Source organism: Adiantum capillus-veneris, chromosome 30 (assembly GCF_014529385.1).
Source record: "Adiantum capillus-veneris isolate H3 chromosome 30, ASM1452938v2, whole genome shotgun sequence".
Classification (NCBI taxonomy): Eukaryota; Viridiplantae; Streptophyta; class Polypodiopsida; order Polypodiales; family Pteridaceae; genus Adiantum; species Adiantum capillus-veneris.
This window is the reverse complement of record NC_140960.1, coordinates 67204762-67217683: the sequence shown is the minus strand read 5'-3', so window position 1 is coordinate 67217683 and position 12922 is coordinate 67204762. Positions and strand designations below refer to the sequence as shown.

Here is a 12922-nt window from a genome sequence, read left to right as displayed (position 1 = left end):
CCCATCGATTACGGAAGGGGACTCAAGGTATTCTAGCATGAGATTTGAGAATGCCCTTTTGTCGATTGGGTCCTTTGGGGCAGTTATTTATTCACTCGATACGATTGTTCATGGAATGTTAAAAAAGTATATTTGAAAATGTATATTGCATTTGGATAGTGCAATCATAAAAATGTACATTGCATTTGAGCAGTGTGATTATGACATAAGGTGATAGAGAAGATTACAAAATAATTCATTGGGTTTTCCAAACTCCAATTCTATATTTGATTAGTTTGCAAAGTGTCCATAAATTTGGTGATTAAACAGTGGAATGGGATATGGCATGTGCTTTGGAGACTCCTAAATGCATGTATAGCATACACAAGCTCTTTTGGGAAAAAATCTATGTTTAAATTATATGGTAGTTTCCCAATCTTTGGATTGTGCATAATGGAGCAAAGCTCCAGACATACATTTGAAATATTGAATTTGCAAAGCAATGCTTGATATCGCTCTAAGCAAAGTGCACATCTATACATTGCATACATTGTGTTTGTATATTTGTATACATTCTTTGATTGGACCTTAAAACCTAAAAAAGGGTGCTTAATATCCCTCTAACTGGAGTACACACATTGTAGGTATGGTGTGAAATCATACAAAAAGCTGGTATAGTTGTACATATTCTCAACATACGCTTTGCTTGGACCTCAAAAAAAGTTATGCAATATGATCAAAACAATATACAACCGTATGCTATGCGACAATGCAAATGGTCAATCCAAAATTGGAAGGTGCAGGTACAAGATCCATAAGGAGAATTTTGAGGTCATTTCTTTGCCTTTTAGCATTTAGAGAGAGAGTGATCTATGGAAATGAGGGGACAACATCCGTTACGGAACCTCAACTTTAAAAATTGCTTTTGAATTTTTGAAATGATTCTTGTTTGAAAGACTGAGGTAAGAAGTACCCGATACTTTTATTTCCCTTTCACCGGAAAATAGAGATTTTGAATCTTCCCATGGCCTTCTTTTCCCCCATATTCCCACCACCTTGTTCTCCTTGCTCTTCTTGCTACCGTTTTTTCTCTATCTTTTGTGTGTTATCTTTTTCAAGCAATGGAATCCACCTGGTCAAAACGGTCTAGCACAATTATCGAATCCATTTCCACCTATAGCACACTAAATGAACATAACATATGGATCTCAATAGTAGTAACCACAATGGCCATGTCACCAGATTTCTAGTCATGAGGCCACTGCCGCCACTAGCTTCAGTAAGTGAGAGGCTTGTGAGTGGCAGAGAGGGGCAAATAGTGATCCATATAATTAATTTGGACGCTTGTGTTAGAGTTCAATTACTGGTGTTTGAACCTGTGGGTCAGAGTTCAAGGCACATGCATCTGGTAGGGAACCAATCAAACATACCTAAAACACTATGGATGAGTGCACCAATACATTGTTGTTGGTGGGATTATGGACATGATGTGTCACAAAGTTCATTATCTTGGAGTATTTTGGATGTGATGTGTTCATAGTTCATGAATGGGTATTCTTGGGCGTAGTGTGGTCTGCACTTCAATTTTCTATAAGGAAACAAATGCTGAAGGTGGCAATTTTCTAAGGTACAAAGTTGAGGGTAGCAAATCCAAGGTGTATCTGGTAGTTTGCAGCTTCAACGATGTCCATGGTAGCATCTTCATTGACTTGGTCTCACCATTTATATCCACTATGAGTTGCAAAGTGGGTGTTAAAGTTATGGCATCTCAAAATGAACTGCCCAATGTGATCCCATTATTTATTTTGGCATTTAGGTATTTATTTTACTTATTTGTCAAAGTCTGTGTAGGGAAATTTACTTAGATGGGTATATATGCAACCCAATGTCCCCATTGTAAAACTTTTAATTATTCATTTCCAAGGTTGATTGGTTCAAAAGACTCTCTCTCTCTCTCTCTCTCTCTCTCTCTCTCTCTCTCTCTCTCTCTCTCTCTCTCTCTCTCGTGCACGCGCGCGCTTTCTCCCCTTGGTCTCTACGCTTGTGCATCGCCGACTTTGACAACCCCCCATAAAGATTTTTTTGTTCTAAAAAACAATTTGGAAAAATCTCTTGGAAATCTCACTACAATGTTTCCAAGTTGTCGCTTCTTTGTCTAAGTCTATCCACTTAACTAGAACCTCATGGTACACCTTATGACGTGTTTGTCTATCTTGATATCCTAAAATCCTTTTTGGCTCAGATGGTATCTTTGGTGGCTCTATCAAATCAACCAAAATCTTTCGAGAAACTAAGTCACCAACCATGAATTGATTTCTTTAGTTTACTAGTGAGGAAGACAAGGTGAACTTGAGAACTCTCCAATAACTCAAGCTTGTAGGCTACATCCTCAACCTTCTTAAGAACTTTAAAGGGACACAATATCTATGATAAATTTTGTCACACTTTTTTATTTTCATGGTTTCTAACTTTGCAGACAAAGTAATCTTCTGCAAAGGTAACTTTTCTTTGTCCTTTATTAGCATACGTCTTAGCACAATTGTGTGCACTACAAATGCTTTCCTTTGCTACTTTTAGCATAACATTTATATCTTTAATTGAATCCTTGACAGATTGAATCTTCTCCTTCTCTAAGCCTACAACGATAGGAGATATTGGTTGGAAACCATACATCAACGTGAATGATGATGTTTGGTGGGAACTATTGTAAGCAAATTCCAAAATGGGTAAGTATTCTTCCTAGTTAAATTGCTTCTTAATTACATAAGAACGCAACATATCCTCTAGGATTTGGTTAACCCTTTTGGTTTGACCATTAGACTGTAGATGATCTAACGGTACTCATGCTCAAAGTAGTATCCAACCTTTTGAAGACTTCCCGCCAAAATTGACTATTGAACTTCCTATCTCTATATGACACTATATTAGCGGGCATGCCATATAGCTTGTAGAGATATTCAATAAAGAGTTTTGTCATTTATGGTGTTTTAACTGTTTTCTTTGTGGCAATAAAATTTTCCATTTCGGTAACTTGTTAACTACTACCCACACTGAGTCATTCCCTCGATTAGTTTTAAGTAAACCGGTAATGAAATCCATGGAAATGCTTTCCCATTTCCCTTGAGAAATCCCCAAAGGATGAAGTAGTCTCTCAATCTTGACACACTCATGTTTATTGACCTGACACTTATTGCATTTTGGCACATAAGTTTGGACGTCCTCGAAAAGCCTAGGCCAAATAAATTGTCTTTTAACTAGTGTATAGGTCTTCTGAATCCTAGGATATCAACACTTGAACTATCGTGAATTTTTTTAAGAATGTGAGATTGAAAGTCACCAATAGTTGGTACGCACCCCCTACTTTTGTAGAGTAAGTACTTGACATCAATGGAGTAGTTAGCATACTTCTCTTCTCGACGAAGTCTATCACCCCCCTTTGAAGCCGTAGCTGTCAAAGGTGATGAAGGATTTATGTTAGAACTCTCTGGCTACAAACTATACTTCAAAGGCTTGATTAGTCTATATGGACTAACTCTCACTTTGCTACTCGTTGCACCTACGACTAGAGTCTCTAGACTAGCACTACATGCCAATGAGGAAGGTGACTGCGTTTGTGAGATGGTGAGCACGTACATCGCACCACACCTCTGTAAAAGATGGATCATACTCACATAAGACACATAGTAATTCCAAGAACTCATTCTTGAGGCTGTGAAGCTTGAGTCATTAATTTGTGGCATGCAACTAAGTGCATCCACCACTATGTTATATTTATCTCTCTGGTAACAAATGTGAAGGCCGAACTCCTATAGGGTTTTCTCCCACTGAGCTTCTATGTCCTTCAATTTATTCTCACTTGAAAGCCATTTCAAATTTTTTTGGTCCATTTGGACCTCAAAAGTGGCACCATATAAATATCTCTCTTTTAAGTGCATGTACAATAGCTAGTAATTCTCGCTCATAGACTGAATAATTACGCTTAGCACGATCTAAGGCCCTTATCAGACGTGGATGCTGAACAGGGCCCTGAAATATACAATTGGACACGTTTTTTGTCATACAAGGCGGATAACATTAAAAATTTCTATTTTTTGACTTGAGAAGTCGTCGAATGGGCATAGCCCAGCTGGTGTAACACCCCCGCCTATAATGCACGATGGATTGAATCCTATTAGTGCACTTTGCACCATCGCTTTTGAGTATGTCTTCCAGGAAGCGGGGATGGGCGAGGGGTCTCCCCCGAGTAATTTCGCACAATGGACATATTCTTTGACAAACGACTTTTAGTCTCACACACATCCGAGCGGACGTGTGTGACCCATGACTAACTTTTTGCTTTCAAATGCAATCAAGCATCCCCTTTGCATAAGCACAACTCCAATAGCCTCATTACTTGTGTCTATTTCCAAGACAAACAATTCAATGGAATCCACTATGTTCAATATAGTTTGCATAAGCACAACTCCAATAGCCTCATTACTTGTGTCTATTTCCAAGACAAACAATTCAATGGAATCCACTATGTTCAATATAGGTGCAACTACTATAGCCACCTTAAGTTTTTCAAAGCCTTTTTGTTGGGCTTCCCCCCAACTTATACTTGTATTGTTTGACCTCAATTGGTATGTCAATGTGAATATTCGTATAGTCCTCCACGTATTGTTGATAAAAGCCCAACATACCAAGAAAAATATGCAATTATTTGATATGTTTTGGTGTTGGCCACCTGAGAATAGCTTCCACTTTCTTAACTCCCATTTGCGTTCCCTCTACGGATAAAATGTGACCTAGATAATGAATCCCGATCTCAAAGAAATTGCAATTGCTTTTCTTCGCAAATAATTATGTTTTCTCAATAATTTGAATACCATACGTAAATATTCTATGTTCTTTTTGAGATTTACTTTAGACTAATTACTATATCTGCAACTAGAAAAAATACTACAAATTTTCCTAAGATCAACGTCATAAATTTCATTGCTGCATTGGTTACACCAAATGGCATGACCAAAAACTCAAAATGCTCAAAACGGGTCCTAAATGCTGTCTTCGCAACATCTTCTAGTCTAATTATAACATGATGATAACTAGATCTCAAGTGTATCTTTGAAAAATACTTTGACCCAAAGATTTGATCAAATGACTCATCCATAAGCGGCATAAGATATTTGTGCTTAATCATTATTTGATTAAGAGCCCTATAATCTACACACATCCGTATTGTACTTCTTTACCAGAAGAATATGTGATTCCCATGGACTAGAACTAGGCCTAATAAAGCCTTTTCTCAAGTATTCCGTTAACTATCTTTCCACTTCTTGTGCTTCAGAGTGGCTTAATCTATAAGAAGGTAGTGTGTTATGAAAATAACTCCTCCACAAAATAGGGCCCAGACTATACAACCACTCCCTATCTAGGTACACATCTACTCTAGCCAAGTGCACGACCTGAAAGTCAAGAGAAACCCTGTAGTCCTGTATGGCTAATGGAACTCCCAAGACTGCTGTATTCCATACGGTCTTATCATAATTGTTGGCCAACCCAACAATGTACTCATGATCGTTTGCGATCGCGGTCAACCTTAACTTCTTAACCAACAAGTAGTTTTAGAAGTTATGGCTAGCTCCATCATCTATGAAAGCAGTGACTCTATGGACACCTAAAATATCATATATGCACACCATGTCATGAGGACCTAAGCTAAGCTACTAGATAGCCGATGTCATTGAACAAGCATGACGCTCATCATAGTGGCACACCGTCACCTTCCTTAACTCTCTAGAACTGAGAGGGAGCCTTTGCACCATGTGCAACTATCTAGAGGATTTACCATCTCTCTTAGGCTCACTGCCACTAGTGCTAGCTTTAACCTTAGAGCAATTGGCCTTGGTGTGACCTACCTTATTTCAGCTAAAGCAACGATTTTCCTTTTGCGTTTAAACGTAGCTCTTTTTTTTGGGATTTTAACTCTCTTTTCTTTTGAATGGTCAATGTAACAGAACCCAATTGTACAACAACCTAAATTGAGGATATGTAATACTTGTGGAGGGGATCATCCCATTCCATGGGGTAGCACTCAACCGAAGCCGCAACAAATGCCAGGGTAACATTCGCATCTTCTAAACGATGGGAAACTGGTATTCAACTACACTCAACCAATGCACGTGCCACAACCCACAAAAAACCAGTACTCCATGGATGCAAATACGCTCATGTTCATAGCCAATCTTCAGGAGTATGGTTCAAAGAACATCCTCACAAGGCAAGAACAACCATTGGCTGGATCGCCAAGTCCAATGACCACTTTGACGCCCCTAACCCGTCCTCTTTCCTTGCCTCTCACTACTACAAAACCCCTTTATTTTGAACCCTGACCCCTTTTTCTCCGTGTCCCTAGCCCTACCTTTCCCATCTCATGCACCACGGTACTTGATGTCGTCATAGATTTGTGTATATTTAATTGCCTTGGATAAGACTTCCGAATGAAGAAGCTCAATGTACTCAAGATATTAATCATTTGTGAGGCCCCTCTTGAAGCCCCAAAAAGTGTGGAATGCATCAATTCCTTATCTCTCTATAGTCCGAGATGTACTGAGTAGGAACTTGTTCTCTATCGAATACTTATCTCATGACTCCTAGTTTCTCTCTTCTTCGTTGCATGGCAAGAACTCCTTTCAAAACATGGTTTTGAACTCCACCCAAGCGGCAAGACGAGTAGTCAAGCTCATCCACCACTTGTACGCCTTGCCAATCAACAAGAAGCTAGCCTCTACGGGCCACACACGTCTAGGCTACTTTCACAGTGCATGAATGTCCGACCACTTTGTAAGGAACATATTGATAGAATCTTTGTTCTGCTCTCTTTCCTCACCTCCAAAGATACGCAATTTACAATCCTTGAGCAGAGATGATGCTCTCTCTATGGACGGCCCTGTAGGTACATTTGCCTGGACCCCGTGACTACGGGTGAGGCCCTATGCTCACCGTGCAGCGGGTATCCTCTTACTACGAGAAAAAGGAGAGCCACCTGAAGTGGCTATCAATGCATCTAGAAGTGTGGAGATGCGAAAGCATCGTGACTACATTAGCCTGTACTTTTTTCAAGGCGATCAATTTTGCATTGAAATATTTGAATATCCTGCTAGAGAGCTTCGTCACCATCAAGACATCGACAAGATTGGCTAGGTAATAGTCCTTGTTATCATCATCCATTGACACCTCATTGTCCCCTTTGACCATGTCGGTCTCCTTAATAGCTAGCTCATCGTCCAGAAGCAGATCGTCATGGTCGACGGCTTCTAGGGGCACACCGGATCTAATGGTGGGGTCTACGGCCATGGAGGGCATCGGCAAATCATGTAAGGTGACTGGCAAACGTGCTCCAAAGTGGAAAAGAACTTGGCGTCTATGGCTAGATAGCTAGATCAGGGTTAAGCCTGCAACTAATGATAGCTTGAAGCCCGAAAAACCTAGAGAATTAGAGGGTGGTGGGGACACACTACGATGGGCAACATTTTTAAAAAATGTTTCCTAGCAAATAAATACACAAAAAATTAAAAAATAGAGCTTTTTGTATACAATGCTGAAAATATGAGCAAGACGTAAAATAATCACCCTCTTCTCTTTCGAGAGTAACAAATCCGCGTTGGAGTTAGTTATGAGTTGCTGCGGGAGTGCGTACTATGAAATCTGAAATTGATATAACCAAAATTTGGCATTGAAAAGTATTCCTTGCACGCGTGAAGAGTCCTCTAGATAACTACTTGAATGCTACGAAGAGAGGTGTTGTGTTCCATGTTTGCCGACCGCAAGGAGAGGGGTCCCGGTCGCGACCACCTTGGTAGAGTCCTCCAACTTTCCTTTATGGTCGCTGCCCTGTGGGAACCACCTCTCGAAGGTGTGGGAAGGTTGGCGGCGGTGTTAGCAGTTTCAGCAGGTGGATGATGGTGTTGGCGATTGTCCTCTGTGGCTCGGAGATAGGAAGTTGGAACAATAGCTGCACTTCGTCGGTGGCCATTGCAGGCGATGAAAGGCAGCAAATAGGTGGGGGTGGCAAGGAGGTGAATGGCGGCGATGGAGGCGACGAGTGGACATCAAGTGGTGGGCGAGGTGGTACAAGTCATAGTGCAAGGTAGTGGCACAAGAGAGGGAGAGAGAGAGAGAGAGAGAAGAGTGAGCAAGAGATTTCACATGCGAAGATAGACTGGCCGCTGATACCAGTGTTATATTACCATAGCACCACTGATAGACCCATCTATGATATCAATGTTATGTCATCATAGCACCACTACAGGCACTACACACTAAGGGGTTAGGTCGCCAATCTTACCACCCAACCTATGAGACAATGAGTATCACCCCTTATCCACGAACCCTATTTATACTTGTGGCTTGTTGTCCATATTATTCCGATTGCCTGGGCACTACAACCGACGGTCTCCCCTTGAACCTCGCCTTCCCAGCTCTACGATCAAAAGACCTAGTCACCATCGTTATAGGCTACGTGACACTACAAGTGCAAGATCTTTTTTGGAATCCAAAAATGTTTAAAGGACTATATACACATGCACATTTAAGAAGCTCGTTCATGGGATCGGCGGCGCGGAACTGGGGCGCGATCGACGAGACGATCTGGATCGTCCGCGTGGCGGGGCCAGGCTTGGGGTAGGAGGTAAACCTGGGCGACGAATGGCGAGACGACGTGGCGTCGGGTGGGTGACGTGGCCTCGGGACTTGGGTGAGATGGCGACGGACAATCCACGTCGGCACGAATTATGACGGGGGGGGAAATCCGACGGGATCACCTGCCATGATTTTGAAGTGGGGTGTGTCACTTCACCTCACCTCAGGCAGTGAGGGGAGCCTGCAGGTCGTCCCGCCATGTCGCCCGGATTGCTTTCACTTTGCACCTCGTAGTACAGCTTGCAAGATGGGCGTTCAAAATTGCCACCTCTCTTTTGGGGTTTGAGGGGGTGTTTCAGGGCATCTCGCAGGTCTGTCCAGGGGGTTTCAAGGGCATCGTGGGCAAGGGGGAGCTCTGTCTAGGATTGCGCAGAGATGGCGGGCAAGGCGAAGAAGGGAGGGAGGACGGGAATGAGGGGCGCCTACTCTACACCTCCGCCAAAGAACCCTGCTGGAAGGGCTTGGGGGGGGGGGGGGGGGGGGGGGGGGGAGCCAAAAAGCCGCCTGCGATGAGAGCCACGCGGTCAAGGGTGGGGCCAACCCCGGTTGAGGAGGTCAAAGAGGCGGGGGGGGGGAGCTCCTTCTTGCAGTGTCTCAACCCGATGTTGTTCCGGAGCCTTCGTCGGTCAAGACTGCTGCTGTGACCGGGGAAAGGAAGAAGAAAGCGGGGAAAGGACCAAACAATGACGATGTTCCTCCATTGGCGGTTGTAGAACCAGAGCCATGCAAGCCTGCTGCTGTTGTGACCAAGGAAGGGAAGAAGGGGGCTTTAAAGGCCCAACAGCCAGAACAAGTAAGACAGTTCCCGGGTTTACCTGTGAATGTCCGGGTTTATCTATGGACGTTTGGGTTTATTTGTTCCAACGTGTGCAGGGTTTGAAGATTGCAACGCCTCAGGGCCAAGATGCTCCTCTGTCGATGGATGTACCTCGAGAGGCGTGCCAAGGTGCTGCTTCAAAGAAAGCTCCAAAGGTCCCAAAGGAGATCCAACGCACAAAACAGGTAGGACTCTTCCTGTAGATGCCCGGGTTTATCTGTCATTGCCCGAAGATTTGTGTGGTTTAAGGGAAATTTGTGCCTGCTGTTAAGTGTTCACATGTGCAGGGTTTGAAGAGGGCAACGCCTTTGAAGATTGATGCTCCTCTGTTGGCGAATGTACCTCGAGAGCCGTGCCAAGGTGTTGCTTCAAAGAAGGCTCCAAAGGCCCCAAAGATTGCAACGCCTTTGAAGATTGCAATGCCACTGGGCCAAGATGCTCCTTTGTCGGCGGATGTACCTCGAGAGCAAGGCCAAGGCTCTGTTTTGAAGAAGGCCCCAAAGGCCCCAAAGGTCCCAAAGGAGGCCCAACCAACAAAACATGTAAGATTTGTGCAAGGTCAAGATGCTCGTCTGTCATCGGATGTACCTTAGGAGCCATGCCAAGATGCTAGTATGAAGAAGGCCCTGGCCCCAAAGGCCCCAAAGGAGATCCAACCAACAAAACAGGTAGGAGAAATGCTTGGGTTTATCTGTCAGTGCCCGAGTTTTGCTAGTTGTTAAGTGCTTAGGTGTTTAAGATGTGCAGGGTTTGAATCTGGTTAAAGGATTAGGCGCGTTGAAGGCTCAAAAAAGCGGTCAGTCAAAGGAGGTGAGCGGCATAGCGGGCACCCGACCAGGAGCTCCAAAGGCTCATAAGGCTGCAAAGGAGGCCCAACAAACTAAAATGGTAGGACTGTGCCCGGGTTTATCTGTCAGTGCTTGGGTTTACCTGTTAGTGCTCGAGTTTAGCTCAGGTTTATCTGTCTGTGCTCGGGTTTATCTGTCAGTGCTCGGCTTTACCTGTCAGTGTCCGGGTATTGTACAATTTTTTTGAAAATTGTGTCAGCTGTAAGGTGTTCACGGGTGGCAATGTGTGCAGGATATAATTGTGCTTGAAGGATCAATTCCCTTGAAGGTTCAAGAGAGTGGTCAAGCAAAGAAGTTGAGTGGCACAGCAGGCTCCGAGCCACCCAAGACACAGGTATGCAACAAACGGCCCTAGGTAGACTATTGCAATGAAAGTGTGCCTTGCAAGTGTTTTTGGTCCTTGCACCTGGGTTTATGTCTGAGTGCATTGTCATAGGTGAACAAGAGAAAGGCCAAGGCCGATGTGAAAGAGAAAGAAGGAACGGCTGTCCCCGAGCAACAAAATGTGAAGAGGATGAAAGAGGTGGAAGTTCGTGATCCCGTCGAGCGGAAACTTGCTGTTGACGAGGTAAGCCCCTCAAGTGTTGTGCAAGAAGCCAATGAATTGTCTTTTTTTATCTTATGGTTTTCCTCTTCTTTGATAAAATGGTTAGGTCAAGGTGAAAGGGCACACGGGCAAGGGGCAGTTGGAGAAGGTGCCAGAGGTTAAGATTGTTGTAAAGAGGGATGGTGTGAAGAATAAGGCTAAAAAGCATGTGGAGACGGGGCAAGAGGATGAAGGGACGGGGGATAAGGCTCTTGCCCTTGTCGGCTCTTCAAAGCGGCCCAAGATTCAAGTAAAGAGAGCAAAACAATCAAGGGCAAGCTGTACTACCTCCACAACTATGGTAAGAAGTCCCTAGGTTTATCTGTCACGGCATGGTGTGCAACTTTCTCTCTCTCTCTCTCTCTCTCTCTCTCTCTCTCTCTCTCTAGTATTCTTGTTGCCCGGGTTTATCTGTCACGGAATGGTGTGCAACTCTCTCTTTCTCTCTCTCTCTCTCTCTCTAGTATTCTTATTGCCCGGGTTTATCTGTCACGGCATGGTGTGCAACTCTCTCTCTCTCTCTAGTATTCTTATTGCCCGGGTTTATCTGTCACAGCATGGTGTGCAACTCTCTCTCTCTCTCTAGTATTCTTATTGCCCGGGTTTACCTGTCACGGCATGGTGTGCAACTCTCTCTTTCTCTCTCTCTCTCTCTCTCTCTCTCTCTCTCTCTCTCTCTCTCTCTCTCTAGTATTCTTATTGCCCGGGTTTACCACTCACGGCATGGTGTGCAACTCTCTCTCTGTCTAGTATTTTTTATTGCCTGGGTTTATCCGTTCACTGAATTGCTTTGCCTTTTGTATTGTATTGGATGTAGACGCCTTATGTTGAGGTTATCAATGGGGGTAAGTTGGAGAGGATTTGTCGGGCTGAACCACCATGTGCGAGTCGGAACACTCTCATGGAGAAGCGATCACGGATGATTCAACACTTAAAGAAAGTACATGGGCTGGATGTCTTCATCCCTCAAAGGCTCGGAGGGCGGCCTCGAGGGAGTGTCAACAACGATGTGCCCAAGTCAAGTATACGAGATCAGGTACGGGCCCAACAACGCTTTAAGGATGTGAGTCAAAAGTTTGCAGTAAATCGCAAGAGGATTGAGGAGAGAGCAAAGAATAGGGCAGCCCTCACTTGGGACGTTCTTTCGTGCAAGGCTCAAACGGCCATGAAGAAAGATACTTTTATCATGCAGTTTGTGGCCAACCACATGAAAACGATCGATCAAAGGGAAGAGGCAATGAAAAAGGAGATCAAGAGTCACGTGGAGGAAGGCTACGAATCTAGGGTAATTTCTATGGTCATAGAAGCCAACTTTACTATTTTAATCGGGTTTGTGTTTTTGTAAGTGCCTGGGTTTATTGTATGTCTGAGTTTAAATTAATCTGTTTTAATGCAGCGCCGGATCAAAGTGGGGACCTTGATTGTTCGTAGTGACGATGATAAAAGCAGCGGGGGGAGTAGCGGAGGGAGTGATAACGAGTCTAACCAGGATGGGAGTGGGGATGATGATCCCTATTATGGTAGCGATGGGGATGTCGATGATGACGATGCTGGGAGTGACACAAGTGGTGGCGGTGATGACATAAGTGGTGGGAGTGATATAAGTGGTGCCGATGATGACAATGGTGGGGGTGACACAAGTGGTGGCGGTGATGACATAAGTGGTGGGAGTGACATCAGTGGTGGCGGTGATGACGATGGTGGGGGTGACATAAGTGGTGGCGGTGATGACGGTGAGGATGATGGGACTGATGATGAGGATGACGACAGTGGAAGTGGCAAAGGGGACAGTGAGGATGGCGCCCAAGATGTTAGTAGTGACGAGGATGAGGCGCAAGAGATTTTATCTTCACGTGCTTGAGATTGTTTGTATGATTTTGTTTCACATACTTATCAGCTCTAACATGGAATGTGAACTTTTCATTCTCTCCTCGGCTTATGCTAGGTGGTTAAAACAATTTTTTGGGTTGACATGTTATCCACGTTTACATGTTCGGATGTTAAATTAAG

At 43.9% G+C, this 12922-nt stretch overlaps 1 protein-coding gene across 1 annotated transcript; it reads left to right on the top strand.

Moving 5' to 3' along the window:
- Positions 1-8428: 8428 nt before the first annotated feature.
- LOC147418132 (uncharacterized) lies at positions 8429-12922 on the top strand. The gene is made up of 14 exons (XM_086507005.1): positions 8429-8740; positions 8833-9224; positions 9293-9454; positions 9535-9663; positions 9766-10020; positions 10092-10146; positions 10226-10237; positions 10317-10366; positions 10559-10660; positions 10763-10894; positions 10986-11213; positions 11730-11948; positions 12105-12197; positions 12309-12922. The coding sequence occupies exons 1-14, from the start codon at positions 8668-8670 to the stop codon at positions 12771-12773; spliced, it is 2367 nt and encodes a 788-aa protein (XP_086363131.1). The 5' UTR covers positions 8429-8667; the 3' UTR covers positions 12774-12922.